General features: G+C 39.9%; 1 protein-coding gene across 1 annotated transcript in view; it reads right to left on the bottom strand.

The window, feature by feature from the left end:
* The window catches only part of FAT4 (FAT atypical cadherin 4), a 229402-nt gene that overhangs the window by 6998 nt on the left and 201509 nt on the right, over nucleotides 1-20895 (bottom strand). The window contains exons 11-16 of the mRNA XM_077814772.1: nucleotides 19591-19898; nucleotides 14945-15030; nucleotides 12732-12911; nucleotides 10542-10666; nucleotides 9361-9578; nucleotides 137-398 (exon numbers count right to left, since the gene is read on the bottom strand). Coding sequence (XP_077670898.1) covers nucleotides 137-398; nucleotides 9361-9578; nucleotides 10542-10666; nucleotides 12732-12911; nucleotides 14945-15030; nucleotides 19591-19898 — 1179 coding nt within the window. The remainder of the gene's footprint in view (nucleotides 1-136; nucleotides 399-9360; nucleotides 9579-10541; nucleotides 10667-12731; nucleotides 12912-14944; nucleotides 15031-19590; nucleotides 19899-20895) is intronic.

The following is a 20895-nucleotide window of genomic DNA, read 5'->3' as shown; positions in this document are numbered from 1 at the left end:
CATTTAGTAAACGGGACCCCCTACTTGAGGTCACAGGTGTAAATCGACCAGTGTTTCATATCTACATAATTCACTCCTGTCAGGATGATGTTTCTAAAAGATATATACATATGTGTATGTGCATTCTCTTTTTTACCTGTCTCAGTGCTTCTGGGAGCGTGACTTGGTGGGATTCCTCCCAGAGAAACTGTAAGAACGTTAAGTCCTCCAAAGTCTTGTGTGACAAGGAGAATCTCTCTGCTGTAGATCTTGTCAATGGATAGAACAGTGGCAGATCCATTCTTTTCAATAAGGAGGGAATGCCATTGACCATCTGCAGTGTAAACTTCAGGAATATTCCTCTCAACTTTCCCAGCAACTCCAGCATCAGATATGTAATGCACTTTGCCACTCTTTATCTATAAAGACATTGGAAAAAGGCAAGTGGTATATTATTAAAATTACAACAATGCACCACAAATAAAACACAATGGCTCAGGGTACCGTTTGATCATTATAACCCAAATCATTTAACTGTTATAAAGGAAGGGGGAAAAAGCAATGACCATTTTAGTCACACAAATAAATGCCCCTAATGTATGAAGCCACCTGAATTTGCCTTTAGTGAGATTCCACATTTTTTTCTTTTAAAACCAAATTATTTTGCATTAATATACAGAGAATACACATGATATGGGCACTACATAAAGTCATCATTTCTGGACAAAGTAAGATAATTGGATATAGTCAATAGTATCTTATATGTTCTTGTTGAAGAAATTCAAAATGGTGAACAATTTTTCCTTGAAAAAATGTTTGTCTTTGCCAAACTGATTGGTGTCTGACTGATATTCCCTTAGAAGTTCACGGATCAAATGCTCTGAGGTCCATTGAACAAAACATGTTTTTGCGCAAGCATTTCCAAGTGCTTCTTTTTTATTGTAAGTGTCTGTTTTCAGAACAAACAGACACTTCCCTTGCCCCAAAGAGCATGCATCTAGTTTTCATTTTGACAGCAAGTAAGAGTAACAGTCAGCTAGGAGCAGAAGGGATGAGGAAAAAGCAACAAAATCATCTGATTACTCAGTTTAGACACATGCATAACAAGATGGTTCAATTTTCCTTGTCTCACTCGAAGCAAGCCCTTGAAGAAGTATAGACACTGATAGCATTTGTGAAGTTCCGTAAACATAATACAGTTATTTCCATGAAGAATAAAGTTACCCAATCAGAAGTGTGAGGTGAAGCACTGGGTAGCATGATGCTACTGCTCTAGTTTCTAGAAACTGTTAAGCACACGGGTGTTCTATCTTCATGAAAGAAATAATGCATGATGCAGGCTGAAGAGTTTGGGTCTTAAAGATTAGATCCCCATCACAGCTGTCAGAACATGCACATGTCTTGGCAGCAGTTTGAAATGAATGACTGCTCAAAGGACTAGAACGTATCCAGCACATTTTGCCACTTGGGTCAAGTTCATTTTCTAGATATACCTGATAAGTCTGATAGATTATGTCTGATAGATAAGTCTGATAGTTAATGGATACCTTTTTAGAAAACTTCACAGCAAATCAGAGTATCAGAAAATGTTTGATTTAGAATGTCTTTAATAAAGCTCTGCAAAAATAGAAAGGGTGCTTTTGTCTTTGCAAACCCAGGTGGCATATGTCTGAACTACCCCTCAATATAAAAAGAATCCCACATTTGGAATGTCAGCCACATAGACTGTAATAACGAAACCAACACCATTTGCTAGATTCAAAAGTATTCTTAAAAAACCTCATTAGAATGAATATGTGGTTTTTACATGATGTGAAGTTTTGCACTCTGCTATATTTCAATTAGTTCTTAACTTTTGTTATTTGGTCTTTTAAAGATGAAGTGGAATGGAGACCGAAGAGTTTGCCTTTTATTTGTCGATTATGCAAAAAGAAAAAAAATCATATGACCCAACATTTTCAATGCCCACTGAAATACTAAACCCCAGAACTGTAATTTTTAATGCCACATTACATAATTCTTCTACCTGCCAACAACCAATACATTCCCCAGTGATTTATTACCCTTAAGGACTGTTTATTTTTCTTTAAAATTCCATGTGGCCAATGGTAACAGACACATAAATAACATAATACTGGCATATAGAAAATATAAAATTTCCAGTGACAAGGCTGGATTGTGACTTCTTCAATCTGGAAAAAGGAATGTGGCTCCTAGTTCCTTGAACCACACCATATTTCTAAACTCAAAACAAATGGTTTGTGCTGATAACACTCTGAACGATCCCATTTCTGGGTTTTATTTAAATGGTAATGAGACTGGCAAATGAGCTATAAAGAAAAGCATGAACCGCTAAGCAAAAACAAACAGAATCCAAAAGATGATCATCTAGATGCACTGTTAATAGCCTAAGAGTTCCCTTTACTGAACAAACAGCTTTTTATTCTTTTACATCTATGTATTTTGCTCTATGATTCTTTCCTTTTTTTAGTTGCAGTGATGATTTGTGGGAAAGATTCGTGAACAAAAGAGTGCAGTTCTGGCATGACAACCTGGTGATGGTATATGCCCTCCAATTCACTCAGAGTGATGAGGCCAGTGAGATATCTGCCCTGAAGCGTTTAACTTATAATATTTGTTTTACTGCAAACATGTGCCCACGATTGAAAACAGCATAGCCAAGACTTTGTCTTGATTACAGGTGGACAGAAATTGAGACTTGGCAAACAAGGAACCTGACGAGATGCAGCTGGCCCTTTGGAACCATGGCTCATGACTGCTCTTGGTTTAATGCAGAGATCTGTAGCACCTAAGACATATGTTGGGGTTTCAGGGGATTGAATCAATTTCAGAGGAGGGTAAGTGTGCCTATGATTTGGCCCATTCTTGAAGATCAGGTACTGTCACTATTGCATGGTGGGCTGGCATAATCAACCATTGCCGCTCGCTTATCAGACACGGTATTTTGTTGCAGGACAAAAGGTTACCCAGATCCTGCAGTGGGTTTTTGGTTAGGACGTTGTTAGTGGTCTGGCTTCAATCCAAAGGCCCTAGGGAGGATCCCCAATGACCCACCAGTATAGAGATTCTTTGAGTTTGAGTTCTTCATCAGATATGCCAGTGCGGCCAGCCAGTGTCCTTGTTAAATGCTGCATTCCTGATGGTATTTTTGGAGCATTTAGAGTCAGTGAATGATGCCTGGGTCATTAAGGGATACTTTTGGTAGGGCTTTGGAGTTTAGGGACATAAAGTGAGGGGAGCAATAGGTCATCTGGACCGTGAGGATGTCAAAAACAGATCAGGGAGGGCAAGGTGAGTCCAGAGAGCTGCAAGAGAATGGTGAGGCAGGGATTAGCCCAGTCATGGTATTAAGGGCTTACACAGTAGTTGCCTGGGGATAGGCATCTCTTTCTTCAGTGTGAGAGGAGACACTTCACAAAATTCCAGCTTGTAGCAGTCTTGAGAATGGGGCCTACAATGATGGGATTCCTACTAGTGCATTTGGCTCACGCTCATTCAAGATTGGAGCAGTGACATCTGCGACCCAACAGTAGGGTGACCATATTTCCTTATGCTGAATACGAGGCACCTGGTAAAATTATTCATATTCAAGCAAGTCCAACAGCAATCAATCAGAACTATGCAGTACAAACGTTCAAATTAACATCAAGTTGACTGAGTCCCTCTTAAAAAGAAATACTGTGTAGTTGGATTCTTTTTATTTACCTTATCTTTAAGACTTTAGGGTTCACATGGGGAGGGGCCACACACACACACAAACACACACGAGAGGTGACACATCCACACTTCCATAGATCTCTCTCACACGGGGGAATGGGGGGAGAGAACTGTCAACCCAACCCTCCCTGCCCGGCAATATCTGTCCTCCATGCCTGGCTGGGCTCCCGGGACAGACTTGCCTCTCATGGTACCTGGCGCCGCATGTTCCCGAGGCAACACATGCCCCCCTCCCCATTTTTCTGCCAGAATGTGGACAGCAGTAGCCTTTAGGCACTGTGTGGGAGTGAAGGGACAGGAGCTGCTTCCAGTTACAGTGGAGTGTAGGGAGGATGACCTGGCCCGTGACTTTGCAGAGCTCATCTCTTCTCTCCTAATCCCCGCTCCCCTGTGGCTGGAAACAGCTTGTCCCTTCCTGCCCGCACAGTGTTGAAAGGCCATTAACACTTCCGGGCTGCTGCTGGCCATGGACATAACCCAGCCGCCTTCTGACCCCTGGCTACAGCATGGGCAGGAATGGGGTAAGCCCTAAGGATGAATTGTGCACCACAACCCAGGGACCCTCACTGCAGGGGCTTCAGCGAACCTTGCCAAAGAGGTGGCTTAGCAGAGAAGGGAGTCTAGGGGATGGAGCAGTCCCGTGCTCCCAGGGGGCAGGACCCAGGGCAGTGTGTGTGGGGGGAGGTGAAGAGGGTGCTTCCGTGGAGCCTGCAGGGTCAGGACACAAACAGGCTGGAAATCACTTCCTCCCACCACTCCAGAGCTTAGCTGAGGGCCAGAGAGGCTTCCCCATGCCAACGCTGTACGGGGCTCTGGCACTCAAGGGCTCCGCTCCTCCTGGCCAGTGCACCGGGCTGGAGGGTCTTGAGCTTTCCCAAGGCACTGGCCCAGCCAGAGGCAGTGGGGGAAGAAAGGAGCCTGCCGGCCAGGATGTTGGTGAACTGAGCACTCTGACCAGGGGCTGGTTCTCTGTACAGCGCTGGGAGTGGGACGCGTCCCACCAGGCGGGATATGGAGGAGCAGCAGGGCTCGGGGAGGGGCAAAGGGGCAAAGTAGAGAGAGGACAGCGAGTGGGAGAGCACATAAATGGCCAATGCATGGGCAGCAGAGGCGACACATAACCAGCTGCCGCCGGGCACCTGCCTGCACTCACCAGCCACCGCAGCTCGCAGCCAGTGCCAGCTTGAAATGGGATGGAGGGCAGGGCCCTGCTGGCCCAAGATCCACACGTAGAGGGGGGCTGTGCTGACAGACCAGCAGGAGGATCAGCCGGTCCCATGTGCTTCAGCTTTGCCCCACCACCAGCCTCGCACACCCACCCCCATCGTCAGCCGCTGGTCCCTCCTCTCACCACTAGTCGGCGAGCAGCTGGCAAGCAGGGATCCAGCCAGCAACAGGACCTGTCAGTACTGATGTGGAGAGACAGAAAATATGGGACAATTTGCCTATTTTTAAGAAAAAGTCAAGACACCTGCAGGAGGGCTTAAATACGGGACTGTGCTTTAAAAACAGGGCGTCTGGTCACCCTACCTAACAGGGAATAGGGGACGGACGGGTACAGGCAGTTGGTTGTTGGCATTCAACTGCACACAAGATGTACATGCAGCCCCTGGCTGAGAATCAGAGTTCAATGGTGTGAATGGCTAGTTTTACTTTTTAAGCCAATTTTCAGGAACAAGGAATGGGGTTTTGTTTTGGCATGGCATTTCACCTCTTATACTCTTTGGCAGCCACAAGCAGCCACTAGACATGAATTCTGTGCATAAGGAGAAAACAATTTGGGATTTTATAGGTGGGCTGACTTAATCATGAAGGATAAGAGAGATTTAAGGCAGGTCAAGGACCTCTTGGGGTGGGGGGAGGGAGAAATACTACAGCAGAGGATATGGGAGTGGCACCACAGGTTGACAACAGCTGAAGGTATGTAAAGTGGGAAGTCAGGGACCAGGCATATTTTTAACCACTGTTAAGGAAGGAATTGTTAACTATCTGGGAACCTGGTTGGGTGGTGGAGTGGAGGCAGCCAAATGAATTGCTAGATCCTCATTTTGGCAGGTGTCTGATGCAGGTACTCATTCTATAGGTCTAGTTCCCAGATGAACAAGAATTGGAAGTGGAACTAGAGCGAGGAATGCCCTAAAGAAGCTGCAGAACAGGGGTTGCAGATCCTAACATCTGGTATGAGGACACAACCCACTCTCCTTGCCTCATTATCCTCATACAGAGGAGCAAGGCTGAGTCCCAGCAATGGGGTGCGACCAGATTTGGAGGGCTGATGGCAGCTTTCAAATAGGTGGAAATGATTAAGGAAGGAACAATGACCTGCACTGTATGATTCATTGCTGGATACTTCCCAGATGAGTTAACAAAGTCAATTAAACCACATCTCTCGCATCTTGTCTTTCTTCCTGCACATCTGGGATAAAGGACCATAATGATCATTTGATGTCCTGTATGATACAGGCTATACAATTTCACCTAGTAACTGCTGCATTTATCCCATCATTTCTGACTGAGCTAGAACAGATCTTGTAGGAAGACAACAAATCTTAATGTATAGACTTCAAGTGATGGAGAATCCATCATATCCCTTTATAAATTGCTTCAGTGATTAATTACCCAAACTGTTCCCCCTCCCCTTTTTACTTATTTCCAGTATGAATTTGTCTAGCTTCAGCTTTGAGCCACTGGATCTTATTATGCCTTCATCTCCTACATCAAAGAGCCCTCTGAGTCACAAAGAGAAACCTAATTATGAAAGTTCACCGAATTCTCCAACTTTTGTCTAAACGAAAATACTTGCAATCTTGATGGTCCTGATTCGTCACTGTGTTACTCCAGTTTTATCCTGTTGTAGTTCCATTTAAATCAGTGAGTTGTAATGGGTAAAATGGAGTAAAGCAGGTGTGATTTAGGTACTGTAGCTTATTTATAACATGTTCTAGTATTGAAACATTCAGATTTTTACCACTTTTCCATATGCTTAATATCTTACCGCTCAAATATGTTAACAAGCCACACAAATCAAGTAACCAAATAATTTTGAAGGTGGGCCAAAATATTCAGACTCAGATTACAAAAATTAAGCACTCAAATAAGTGGTGTGACTTTCAGAAGTGCTGAGAATTCACAACTCTCAGTGAAGTCAATGGGCCTCTAAACTCAGGCCAACAAGATTGATCATTTTGGCCACGGTACATAGGGCATCATACTACCAGAAGGAAGAGCTGGATTTATGATTTGATCTCAAGCTCTGACTTTTCCACACTGAGAAAAGCAAGGCCTGATAATACTATAGAGACAATCCTCAGACTGCATTTTCATGAAGGGGTTCTGAAAATCTCTAATTGCCCTGGACAGGCAGGAAGACAGACAAGATACAAGGAATGTGGTTTAATGAGAATGCAACTTTATTAACTCATCTGGGAACTATCCAGCAATAAATCATATAAGGCAGGTCATCATTCCTCCCCTAATCTGTTCCACTTGTTAGAAGGCCCCCCTCTCACCCTTCCACAGCTGGTCCCCAGCCTCTGGCTGGGAACTCACCACCCTCCCTTCATATGAGGATTGAAGGACTAGGAAAGGGGTTTTTCTCCCCACTGTACTAGACATTGGGAGCCCCAACCCTATTCCTCAGCTTCTTTAGGCGATGACTTCCCCTAAACTTCCAATTCCAGTTTGTCAGGGAACTGATAAACCATCGGATGGTGCCTACACTGGGCACCTGCCAAGTTGTGAAAACCTGAATCATACCTATGGTCCTATCCATCAGGTCCCTGGGCTGCTGTGGGAAGAAAAAAAAAAAGCCTCCACCCCACCCTGATCAATCTGCTAATGAGGGAAAAATTCCTTTCCAGTCTCCAAAAGGCAACTAGCACCACATGTATAAAACAGACCCGCAAAAACAAAAACCCACCCCCCCCCCAAAAAAAACCCTAGTCAACCCCCTACCCCAAACAAATAAACAAAGAACAGCCCTACACTAATCCCAGGGATGGAAGAGTAGATCTGCTGGTCAGTAGTGGTGCGTAGGCTTGTATGTCCTCCCCTCTGTTGCACAGGAGACTATGGACTTCCACAGAATTCCTGCCTTACTCACTCTCAGCTACATCCTCCTTCTCCCCTCTACAAGGAAGCCAGCTCTCACAAGAGCGAGAAGGGCTGGTGAGGGGGGGGGAACCCCCTTTGAAGGGGACATAGCTCTTTTCCGCCTATAGCTTCAGATGATGACCCCCATCTCTGAAGCTGCTGGGGTGCATTGTTGCTGCCTGCACCCATGCTGTAGCTTCACCACTGCTAAAAATGATGGGCGTCCTAGTGTAAACAAGCCGCTAGCACTTTAACCACCAAAGCCTACTTTGTCTTTTTTTATCATGCTTACGAAGGTTGCCTGCCAAATTTCCACTGTAGGCAAAATTTAAGCATTTTATTTATTCCCATCAAGTTAGTCTTCACTAGGCCAAGTTTGCAGAATTGAAAACAAGATCTCCTCAGATGTTATGAATCAAGGGGCACAACTTGCAGCTAGGGATGCATAAAATATGGCTCCTGACTACTGCTCTCTTTCTGTACATATAGGGTGAGGGCAAAGTAACTACCTGCAGCTTTTCATTGTTAGGCAACAAAAAGCTATCAATTTTTATTCATCTAACAAGGAAAATGCAAATAAAAATAAATATATTTTAATGAATTTGTTTTTATACAATAATGCTGTACAATTATATGCAAATGAAGTACTGATTATGGGGTTTTTGGAAGTTGATAATGCAGTCCTTTTTGTCAGAAAAGTTGTGAACTCCTGGTAGGAATGGAAACCAGGCAAGCAGACAATATCCATGCTGGCTCAGGAACAGAAAATGTGGTCTTATGTAGGAGTTACTCTAAATGTTGGGAAAAAAATTGAAAGAATTCCAGTAGTCAAGGAAACTTGGAGCTTGCATCTATCCAATAAAGAGGTTTGCCAACATCACTGCTGTACTCATTTAGAATTATGACTAAGTGGATTGAGTCATAGCCAGGGACTGAACCCATCAGTTTCTCTTGAGAAAGGTAACTTATTTAGGGCTAAACACTCGGAAAAAACTGCATGGAGCTTAAAGCACTGATTTAGCGGCACATCTCAGAATCATGTAATGTTTGCCTTTTTAACATCTCCATTCTGGTGAAGAAGATAAACTCCCAAGAAGAGTGACTTTATGGATATGAAATAAGATTGTCTGGTGTGTATTGTGTTAGTATGAATTCATGAAAACTTGTTGGCTTGTGTTTGGTAGTCTGACAGGGTGGTGGGGGAGTGTCTGAAGAAACAACATAAAATGCCAATAGGAAAAAGGTTTGCACACTAGAATGCAACTTAATAGTGTTAACAAATATGGCAAATATGTTCACGCTGGCCTTAAAGTAGACATTACTTGGAGTCTAGACAAAACTGATTAGAAACAAAACCACTAAGACCTTCTGATATCTTGGAAAATAATGAAAGAATCGCTGAGAAGATGAAAGATACTGGAATAGCGCCTTGCAGTAGTCAAAGCTGTAATATTTTATAAAGAAAAAGACAAGGGAAACAGAAGAGGTGATTTAGATCACTACACAGCAGGCAGTCCAATCAAATCAAGTCAGCATTAGCTTTAATCCTACCTTCACAGTAGTGTAATTGCTGCTTTCCTGGATATGAATTAAAATTCCATTCTCATTCCTTGTCCTGAATTTCACTTCCAAATGGTTCACACTCAGAGGCTCCAAAATGGCACCTTTAGTGCCATATTTCATCATGTACTCTCGTTTCTTATTCCGGCTCATGTGGTAGTCAAGGCGTCCTTTGCCTTCTAATGATAAGGCAGTATCGGCAGTAATATCTAGGACAAATATAGGAGGAAGCGTTGAGTATGCTTTATCTAATACTTTTGTTGGGGTAAAGTAGGTGGGAAGAAATAGGAGTGTGTGAAGCCTTGGCTTCAACCGTATACTCTTTGGCCACTGCAGCTGAGCCAGCAGTGTTGTGTGAGTGTGAGTGAGACAGAGAGAGAGTGAGTGAGTTATCTTACTGCTAGTATAGAGCAGGAATAAAGTAAGACACCCTGGGATCAAGGAAAACAAGGAAGGAATTTTGGCTCTGTGAGCTACAATTCTTTCTTGTTATACCCCTGTTTCCCTTTGCTCCGGACAGTGTCCTTGGGATAAAACTAAACTGTATGCTCTTCAGGGCAGGAACAATGTTCCATTTGTTTTGTAAAATACCTAGCACACTTTAGGTTGGTATAAAATAATATATAATATTAATTACACCGCAAAAGCCTCAAAATCCTACCAGAGATGCAGCAAAACTCTTGTAAGCTAGCACGACAGCAGCATATAAATAATCAATACAATAATGGAATATGTAAGAAAACAGAGCAGGTTGACATGAACAGAATGAAATGGTTTTCACAGAGCAATCACAAAAATATATTAAATCTGAATACAAATTAATTAACTTGCTATATTATGCAATCCTAGCTATATTATGTAGAGCCATTTGTTTGCAAATTAATAATTCTAGACATAATTATGGTCTTTTTGAAAAAATATGGTCTTGTTTGTATTTATATATGTGTTTTCTTATTTGAACTTCTTTTCCCTACCATATTCAAAGTGACGATAGGGCAAAAAGTCAATGTGTCACTTTTGTTCACAATTATTGTAACAGTGAATGCAAGCATGACATGTTTTCATCATTTAACAACAGTTAATTGCATCTAAACATAAAACCCAATTGCACTTGATTAAACTGTGTGATTAACTGTAGATTAAACAGAAGGATAATTAAGCCTTCTACATACATTTTTCACAGTGTTTCCCAGTCAATCCATCTTTGCAATGACATTGCTGCCATGACCAGTAATCAACACAGGTGCCACCGTGTTGGCAAGGGCTAATTGCACAAGCTCCTTCTAATCTAGGGCATCTAAAACAAATCAAAAGAGTAGTCACTGGAGTATGTACTTTAAACAAACAAAATAAGCCTTTGGATGGAGTCACATATGTTTAAGTGATACCACCCCTTCCTCCCCAACCCACAAGGATGAATTGTTTAAAGTCTCTTGTAAAGTAGTAAAAAGTAATAGTGGCAAGTTCTCTGGACTGAAGAAATCTGATATATCGAAACAGTTTCCAGTTTTCAGTGCCAAGTTGTTACAGTATTAGGAAAAGAGAGAGGACTTTAGAGGGAACTAGGAGGAAAAACAAAAACTCTGTCTTATATGCCTACACATTAGATATTAACTTGTATAATTTTCAAATAATATTCATATGCATACATATCAGTGTTCGTGTATGTCTTAAAAAACAACAGTCTTCTCAAAGACTACTGTACTCAAACATGTTCAATATCTTTATGGCAGTCTTACATTTGGGTTACACAATAAAAATAATGAAAATGATCATCTTTCATTTTATGACTTCAAGTTGTACTCTGGTCTTTCACTCAACCTCCTTTCAGTCACATTCTTTGTCTACACATATACTTGGTCTAACAATGTAATACAAAAAGGATCTGTAATATTCCTACTGTACATATAATCTGAAACAGGAATGGCGAAGGGAACTACCATGTAATAAACTTGAATTGAAAGTAGTATTTTTAGATATAAATGAGTAATGTAGTCTGAATCTTTGCCTAAGACAGAGACTGTTAAAATTAGTTGAGAGGTTTTCAGAACTGGTGCAAGATTACTGTTGAAGTTTATGGTCTGTGAAGAAGGTTACATGGCTAAAATTTTAAGCAGATGCATACATTGTAGAGCAGGGATCGGCAATCTTTGGCACGCGGCCCATCAGGGAAATCTGCTGGTTGGCTGGGACAGTTTGTTTACCTGCAGCACCTGCAGGTTTGGCCAATCGCAGTTCCGACTGGCCGCGGTTTGCTGTTCCACGCCAATGGGGGCTGCAGGAAGTGGTGTGGGCTGAGGGATGTGCTGGCCGACGCTTCCCACAGCCCCCATTGGCCTGGAACGGTGAACCGTGGCCAATGGGAGCTGCGATTGGCCGATCCTGCAGACTCTGCAGGTAAACAAACCGTCCCATGCCGCCAGCGGATTTCCCTGATGCGCCGCGTGTCAAAGGTTGCCAACCCCTGTTGTAGAGGTTTGTCATCATGTAAAGAGTTTGAAGATCCATCAATATTTTCTTAGATAATAACCTTTTTAAAGGAGGAGGGTAGGGTGGTTTTAACTTTGAATCTGTCAAATAAATCTCGAAGGAAGCTTGGAGACGTCTTTCATTGTTAAACTGCCCGAGGTACTAAAGGAAAAGTCCTGATTGGCAGGCAGAAGTCTTGGATGGTGAAAGATACAAAATTCAGAGCCAATGTTTTAGTTCGTTGGCATGTCCCAAGATGCTGTTTTCTAGGAGAATGTTATTGAAATTGACATCTTCAGCTACAGAAGCTCAGGAAATCTGGTGCCATAAGAAACAACACAAGCTTGGGAGGTGAAAAGGGGAAAGATGAACTAGCAACTGTGGGCTTGCAAGCCATACTGTTGCTATAACTATAATGTCAAACAGTGAGATGGAAAAAACAATTGATCAGCTAATCAATCATTTCTAAAACAGCACTCACAAAAGGAGATCGTATGGAGGAAATTCAGTGATATTTGACTGGAAAAGTGAGAGAACAGACATTTGGGAAAAAACAAAAAGTCAAGGTTAGTGAACCATACCAGTATAGCTAAATCCAGGTGGAATTTACATTTTTTTAAAAGAGCTACTTTATTTCAGATTGCTGGACAACAAAAATAATAAATAGTAGCAGAAATGTACTGTTGCTGCTTTGTGGAAAATTGGAATTAGGTTTCTGCAAACTCTGATTGCTGCATAATATTATTTGCAAATTTAGATTCTTCCTTGGTCCTTTACATTTGATAGTATATTGTATACTCATATTCACAGGCATTTGAATTAATTAACATTTAACTCTCATGTCACTTTCCTTTATTATATATATTATCAGATACTATGTATAGCTGACATACCGATCTAAGATTCCTTGAGCTGCCAAAGCCTGGCTGGGTTCCAGAGGACGTCCATTGACTGCAAACTCCATTATACAACCCACAAAATCATGACTTTCCACCTGTCCTCTCCTTTGAAGTATTGGCTCTAGAGATCTAATGCCACCAACAGTTACCCGATTTGGTTGTACGTCGAGAGTCCTAGAAGAGAAGTAGAAGAATCGGTGCATTAATATCAGCACATAAATTGGTGATAACAGAATAACTCTCATATCTTCTGAGATCCTTCATTTCTACAGTTCAATTTCTACAATTTCTATACTTCATTTTTTACAATCACAGAATTATTGCATACAGTGACCAATCAGCTCTATTTAAAACAACTTCTGAAATAATAATTACAGTGGGCCTAAACCTGAAGTTCTCACTCAGCTTTTACTCAAGCAAATCTCCTTTAACTTGATGGAGATTTTTGCTTGAGTCAGTACTGAATGAAGGTTTGCCCTAATGACATTTATAATTGAGGATGATATTTCATTACAGGTTGGAGCACCTATTACAAGGTAATAAACTGCTTTGTTAGTGAGGAAGCCATAGGGCTAAATGAAAAGTGAGCCAGATTAATGGTGAGAAACTAGCAACAATATTAACAATACTTAGAATTAATACAGCACTTTTCATCTTCAAAATGTATTTAAATATTAACTAATTAGTTCTCACAACATTCCTAAAAGGTGAGGTAGGTACAATCCACTTCTTCCCTCCCCCCACACTAAAAGTGAAAACAGAAAATAAAAACAATAAAGATATTTGGAAATTATTCCAAATATATGGAAAAAAACCTGAGAATTGTTACTTAGCCTGAGCACGTAGCAATCAGTTGGGAGATAAGTCTGAGATTGGTGCGATTTCTCATGTGTTCATAAGAAGTGAAAAGTAAAGTTAAACAACAGCAGAGTGAAATTTAGGAGCTCATGTAACCACTGGAATATGAATTTGGGTCTGTATTCCTATATGTATTCAGGTAAATATCATTTTATTTTTGGTAAAAACAAAGGCATAGGAGGCTTTGCTAAGGAAAATTTTTTGCACTAGCCACTGTAGAATTTCAAATACTCTAAGGATAATTAGGCTAGAAACAGGTGGAGTGAGAGGTTGCTGAGCTAAACATAAAACATTTTAAAAAATTGTGGGGTGAACTCCTGACCCCATTGAAAGTCAATAGGAGTTTTGCCTCTGACTTCAGTGGTGCCAGGATTTCACCCTATAAGCCTGATTCTGTGACTGCTGCATATGCACATCTTGTCCTGACTGCAATGGAAGTTCCACACACAGAATGACTGCTAAATGGGAACCTAAATTTTAAAGCAAGGCCATTTTAATTCTATAATGAGAGATATTTATCCTGAGACAAAACTCTACTTTAATCACCCTACTTCTGCAATACTGTGAACCCCATCCTGCCCAATAGGAGCATTTAGCCCACAGGCTAAAAACATAAAAACCAGATGGATATTGGTGCAGAATCAGAAATGCTGACTTCACTGTTCCTAAAAGATACATTTTACTTTGCTTAGATTATGACCATATTCTGTTTATCAGCCAGTCAGAAAATATCTGATTCATGAGTACAGTTTTTTAAAGTCTTTAATGCCTTTATTAGTAAGCAGATTATGACTGGTTAAAGTTTTCTTTTACCTTTTAAAGCATCATTGATTCTGACTGTCTGATATTCTGGTTTGATAATTAATTTGGGCTAGATTGTGAATTTTCACTATGGCGAATGAAGGGAAATAAGGACCCCCATTACACCACTTTTCAGGCTGCCCAAAGCTGTATGTCTGCTACTTTTCCCCAGAGTTGGGGACTGGGCAGTGTTGGCTCTACCCCTACCCCTTCAACAGGGCATCAGCCAGTACAACTGAGCTGGACCACAGCAAGAGCAGGGGATGCAGTGTTTTAATTTGCTGTTGCCATATGCCAGCTGAAAATTACTACACCCCAGAACAAGAAGGAAGCAGGGAGGGAGTTCTGCCTCAGGAAAGAATGCCTCCTTAGGCCAGTCCTGCTGTGGTACAGCTTACGCCAACATTCCTTGTACTGCGCTATGCCTAAAGGCACAAGCCCCCCTTCTACTACCTGGTCTGACATAGCAGTTATTCTAAATTTCTCCTATTTGTAACGATTTTTAAATTTTACCTCTTCCACAAAGAGCAAAATGAAATATTCTTTACCAGTCAGTGGAAACAGCCATATTACTAACAGTACAATAGCCTGGTTCCTGATCCTCAGAACAGGAGTCCACCGTCAAGGATGCTGCCTGCAAAGAAACACAAAAATGTGTTTAATATTAGAAGGACTGACTGTCCAATCTCATTTTCACCACTTTAAGACTTGTTTGATTATTAAATACAAAAATATCCAAAGGTTTAGTTAGTCACATTATACCCGATTTTCTTCCCTTGTGCATTCACAAAATTGTACACATGTAAACCTATGCCTACACCTCACAGGTACGAAGGCTTACATGTGCCCTTCAAGTATTCCAGTACCAATGTGGCTATAGCCCTTGCCTCTGCACCTTGAAAACCTAGGTAACACTTGTATCTGCACAGGATTTAAACTATTGAAAGGGTATGCACAACTATGAAAGCAGACATAGGTGTTTGCAGGCCCAGTTGTTTTGCATGCATGTGTGGAAACGAGGCCTGCCTCAAAATTAACCCTTTTACTACTCCTTTTTTTTTTATTATAACTGAAGTTTCAGGATGCAACCCTCTCTTTTGAAGTCAAACCCAAGTTTACCATATAAATAACACCACAGTGCCTTCTAACTAAGAGTCTCAAAGTATTTTATAGACTCTAATGAACTCAACACTCCACCACCAATGTGAGGCATTTAGTGTTATTATCCCCTTTCACAAATGGGGATACTGAGACAGTTCAGTGACTTGGCCATACAGAAAGTGACTGTATGAGTTAGATAAGGGATATTTTTCCCCCATGACACTGAAGTAACTTTTGGCCATATTGTATTCTGCTATTGATCTTCACATAAAAGTCCCACTAGGCTCAATGTTAGTTCCTTCATGGACTAGACCATGGTATCTAATATATATTTTCAATTTGATTCAAAGTGTGTCTTCTCAAAGCCTGGGGCACAGTACAAACATTATCAGTAAAAAATTGTAATTAACAAACTGGACCAATGTTCAAAACACACCCCTCTCAATCCGCCCATAACGAAGATTCTCCCATAGGCATCATACTTCCCCAGAAAAATAGCTGGGAGAGCATACGGTATACAGATCAGAAATTCACAGACACTAAAACAATGGAAAGAAAAATCTCCTTCTTTACTTCCTGCACAGTCATAGCATAAGACCTCTCACACTCTTTCTGCTGCAATTTTTTTCAGACAAAGTCAGACTTCCAGTATCAGGACTCTAGCTGTCTTCACACTTCATTTGTTGTAAATCGCTTTGCATACTAAAATGACCAGTGAGGTTGATGTATGGGAAGAGGGCATTTGGGAGCCACCTTATCAATCAGTGACAAAAGATCATTACAATGTGCTACCAAAGTAGCGATCCATGGAGTGGTCTGTCAGCTGTATTCTGAGCATTCTTCCTTCAAGTCATCACAAAAAGGTCTGGTTCCATTAGCCTCCCCAGGTGAATCAATAAAACAGGTGGAGTCAGCAACTTTGTGGGATAATCCAATGGTCACTGTGGAGGCAATGATATCTGGAGATGCTAGATATGGAGAGCCATCTTCTGCACAGACAACCAAGTCACCCAGATCAATCAGTTTTGGGAACTCCAATTTTAAATAAAGTATGACATTATATTTATGACCTCTTCAGTAACACTCTAATCTAATGTCCATAAAATCTGCCAAATGACTCCCACTGATTTTAATGGGAACTGAATTGGGTCTTCTGACATTTTAATTTTACTCCCAATTTAGCAGAAGGAATACAAAAATGTGCCACTTCTCCATTAATAACAGGTGGAATGTATTGCATAACAAAATTGAAGGTTAATTACTCCCTAAGTCAAATTTTCAAAACATAAATGTGATCCTCTAGATGTATATTCAGCTTTCATATTACAGCAAAATGCATGGAAGCAGTTTATGGCAAATTTAAATCAAATGTTACTGCTTGACAACAGTTTGGTCAATATTTATGTTTAGATAACTCTACAGGAGCTGTACAAACACTAAATGCTATTAATGTGTCATTCTTGTGTAATATATTGACTTTTTTTGCTTACAATTAAGTCACTCACCACTAACATTAATGTCTGATTGAAATTCTTACAAAATCTCCACACTTCATTTCCAAATACACACCATGAACTGAAACATCATACTGAATTCATGGTTCTCAAATTTAAATCACTTACTATAGTATGTCCAAATTATGTATTTCTTTCCTCTATTTTATTTTTAAAAGGAAAGCTTATCTTGCATTTCTTTCCATACATAATGAACAACCTATTCCTCTTGAGAAACATAAGCCAGCAGCGCCTAAGTATATTATATGCTGAGTATAAATGAAACAGTTCATAGAGCACATAAAATTAGCTGGCTAGTTTATATGGTATCATATGTATACATATTTTAAGAGTACATTAACAACAAAAATGAAAGATCAGATTTTGTTTTTACTAAGCTCAATAAATGTAATTTCCACTAATTTACAAAGGTACACATTCTGAAAAGAAGGATGAGCTACAAGTCCATCAGAAGGGCTGGATATTTGAGACCATATTTTGCTTGGACCTGAGTTCATACAATTTATTTTCTAACATTAGTCAAATGCTCCTCCTTGTTACTTTAGCATTACTCTACAGTTACCTCTTCAAGTTATGAGAGTTTCTATCCTGTCACTCTGTAATATCTCAAAACTGACAACTTAATGATTTTACCAGTTTCCGATAAAATCCCATTGCACTGTAGGAAATGACAGATTTGAAATCCTGTAGGGAAGTTATTTTATACATTTTTTGACATGTGGGAGATATTTTTTCCTACAGCAGAAATACTTAAGACAAAAGTGATTCTTTTCACATCTTGTGTTTGTAAACAGCTGACGTGGTTAGGAAAGGTTTAAATACAGAAACTATGTATCAGAATCAAGCCTTTCTTGAGGCTTGCTTTTAAATTTTAAGCATACATACACAAAAGGTAATTTTCTAGAAAAATATACCTTTTGTGTATAGTAGAGCTCCTTCTATAGACCTGACTACAGTTTGTTTTTTCTTTCTTGCTTGTTTGTTACACATTTTTAACTTGTGTACCTATAGTTAGGCATATAAATCTTTATTTAAGCATGTATGGTCTGAGTTAATTTAGTTAATAAAATCCATACTTGGATATCTAAATCAACACCTGTGTGTCTGGTTAAGAATTCATATTGAAAATTGGGACCTTAATGTGTTAAATATCTAAAATTAATATGTTCCAAGACAAAAATGTATCCACACTGGTGTAAATATCCTTCAGAAAGACATAGAAAATAACATCTCTACCAACACTCATAAAAGAAAAATCAAATTTAGGGGCAAACTATCCACCTCCAGCACAAAGATACATGAAAGTGAAAAAACTGGGTCAGCAACTCTGAGTTGAAAAGAAATGCAGAGTTGCAGGCTCAAGTTCCTCTTGGAGAAAGAAGCCAATGGTAGAGTCTCTCTGCTGTGCAGAATCACAGACCCACAGCACCCAGCTGCTCTTAGGATGTCTGTGTTCTTAGACACCCCGATATTCGAACTTTGAGGCACATCACCCCTGTAATAGTAGCATGGTTGGCTCAGTGGTTGAATTTCTATTGGACCCACACAGTGTCTATGCTGTATCTTTTCAGTAAGGCTCCCTGAGCATGGGAACAGAGTTTAATGATACAGTAGTGCTGTATCCAAGCACCACTGACTTCTTCAGAACGTAATGGTAGGAAAACTAGGGTTCAGAAGGGGCCATGAAGTGTAGAACAGCTGTTCCCTTATTCCCCTGCTGCTTCTAGCCTGACATGCAAAACAAAACTTGGAACCCCAACCATGTATTGTACTCATGGACTGACTTTAGTTTCAGGCATGTGGGGAACATTGCTTAGGAGATACTGTTAAGAAAGGAGCACAGAGAAAACACAAAAAGAAAAAAATCCACTGCAAAAAAAACCTGGTAAAAAATGGAAAAGGGCAGAACACCATGAATAAGACAACCATTTGTACTAGCCTAGATTTTTGGGCAGTTCTTCTGTCCCTGATTCATTGCATAGGCTTCTTTTCAACTAAAAGATGTTTGTTTTAAAAATCATGAAACCTTTGAAAAAATACATGGGTTTAAATGATAGAAGAAGAAAAAAAAAGACTGGAAGCAGGACAAGTTTTGTAACATCTCTAAAAGTTTAAGACACTCACAGAACCCAAAGATCCCAAGAAATCTGCTCTTCTCTACTGTAGCTATAGTATATAATTGTGAAGCATCTACACTCATTCTCTTAGGGTCCACTGTAGTATCACTAGATAATTAGACTTCACTAATAATCTTCCCATGTCGCTCGACAATTAGTCTTCACTAATAATCTTCCCCACTGTCTGCAGCAGTTAATTAGTCTTCTGGATAGCTCTTTAGCTCATTGAGTATTTTTGTTCCCGTTTTTTCAAATTCAGATTTTTTTTTTTATTCTGAGAAAACCATTATAATTCTTCAAGCCTTCTGGACAAGATGCAAATTACAGTGTTTTCCCAAAGCTGGAGGTAAAGCTAGCGAATACAACTTTACCAAGTTTTATATTCGTTTGTGCTTACATGGAAGCCAAAGTGACTTGAAACTGAATGAACGTTTACTTAATTCTCAGTGCAGCATTTCTTACCATTCCAGCCCTCCGGGCAATAACAGTGTGAAACTGGCCATCAGACACTTTCTTCGTTGTGGTAAGTTTATATGTGCCACTGCCAAGGTTGTAGGAGAATCTCAGCCTTTCTTCTGTTATTTCCAGAGCCAGGAATTCTGCCCGTTCTCCAGTCTGGTTGTCATAGTTATACAGCATTAAGGCATTACTTTTGATGGTTGCAAACTTTATATAAATATAATTGTTGTTTGGATCCATAGTGGGAAATTCCATATAGGACAACTCTTCAAATCCGTAACTATTCAATTCACAATGATTTCCAAAGACACCTATAAAAAGAAAAATTTGTCTGTTATCAAATTGTTTTTACCCCATTTAATCAAAGTGTAGGCCATAAAGCACGTAGTTCAGTGCTTTTAGATTGTTTATGACATGAGTTTCTTAAAAGCACCTTAAAAAGCCATAAATAAAAACATATACATCTTGGACAAAAAACACTTATTGCCCAAAGTGTTATTTGTTAAAGTACCTACATTCCAAAACAAAAAATGAAGTATAGACAACTGGATAAAAAGCAAAGCATACTGTTGTTAACTTCTAGAGGGGGTTTGAAAAAAACTTTTGAGTTGAGATTGTGTCAAATATAGGTATCAATGGACATAATGTATTTTAATCCAGATATGGGGATGTATTTGTTACTGAACATAGAGATATTGATGTTCACTTTCCATTCTGTTTCCCATTCCACTTGTACAACCTGAGATTGATTTATAGCTAACTAGCTGATGCAGCTTCATTCTTCTTCTCTCTCCCTCCCACCAACTCTGTGTTTGTATTTATTTGTGCTGGTTCTTTTTCCATTTAGTTTTTGAAATGAATTGTATTGTTACTGCAATGCTGAGCCAAAGAATTTTCCCCACAAATATTTGTGGACTTGTGTCAAATAACGTGACGAGGAATTCAAGCCAAGGTGGAATGCATCTTATTAAATTGTGATTGTTCCATTCCTTCTTGAATTTGGCTATACATTATCTATTAGTCCTTAGCATTCAAGTCCACAATAAACTTAAAATATACTAAGCCTTGTCTAGGAGGATGTACATATTTTTTCTTTGCTATAATCTGGTTACAAACATCTGAGCCTTCCACTTTCTCAGTATTTTATTTAACTGAATATATATGTGCACTCCATACATTTCTTTCCAAATGTCATTGAACTGTGTAATTACTTTTCTTGTTTTCTATCTTAATCTCTAAAAGTTAGATGCATTTATAATGAAATCTGATTATAAATATAGAAACTGAATAACTCTCTGAGAAAAATGA

Source organism: Eretmochelys imbricata, chromosome 4 (assembly GCF_965152235.1).
Source record: "Eretmochelys imbricata isolate rEreImb1 chromosome 4, rEreImb1.hap1, whole genome shotgun sequence".
NCBI lineage: Eukaryota > Metazoa > Chordata > Testudines > Cheloniidae > Eretmochelys > Eretmochelys imbricata.
This window is presented reverse-complemented; position numbering and strand designations above follow the sequence as displayed.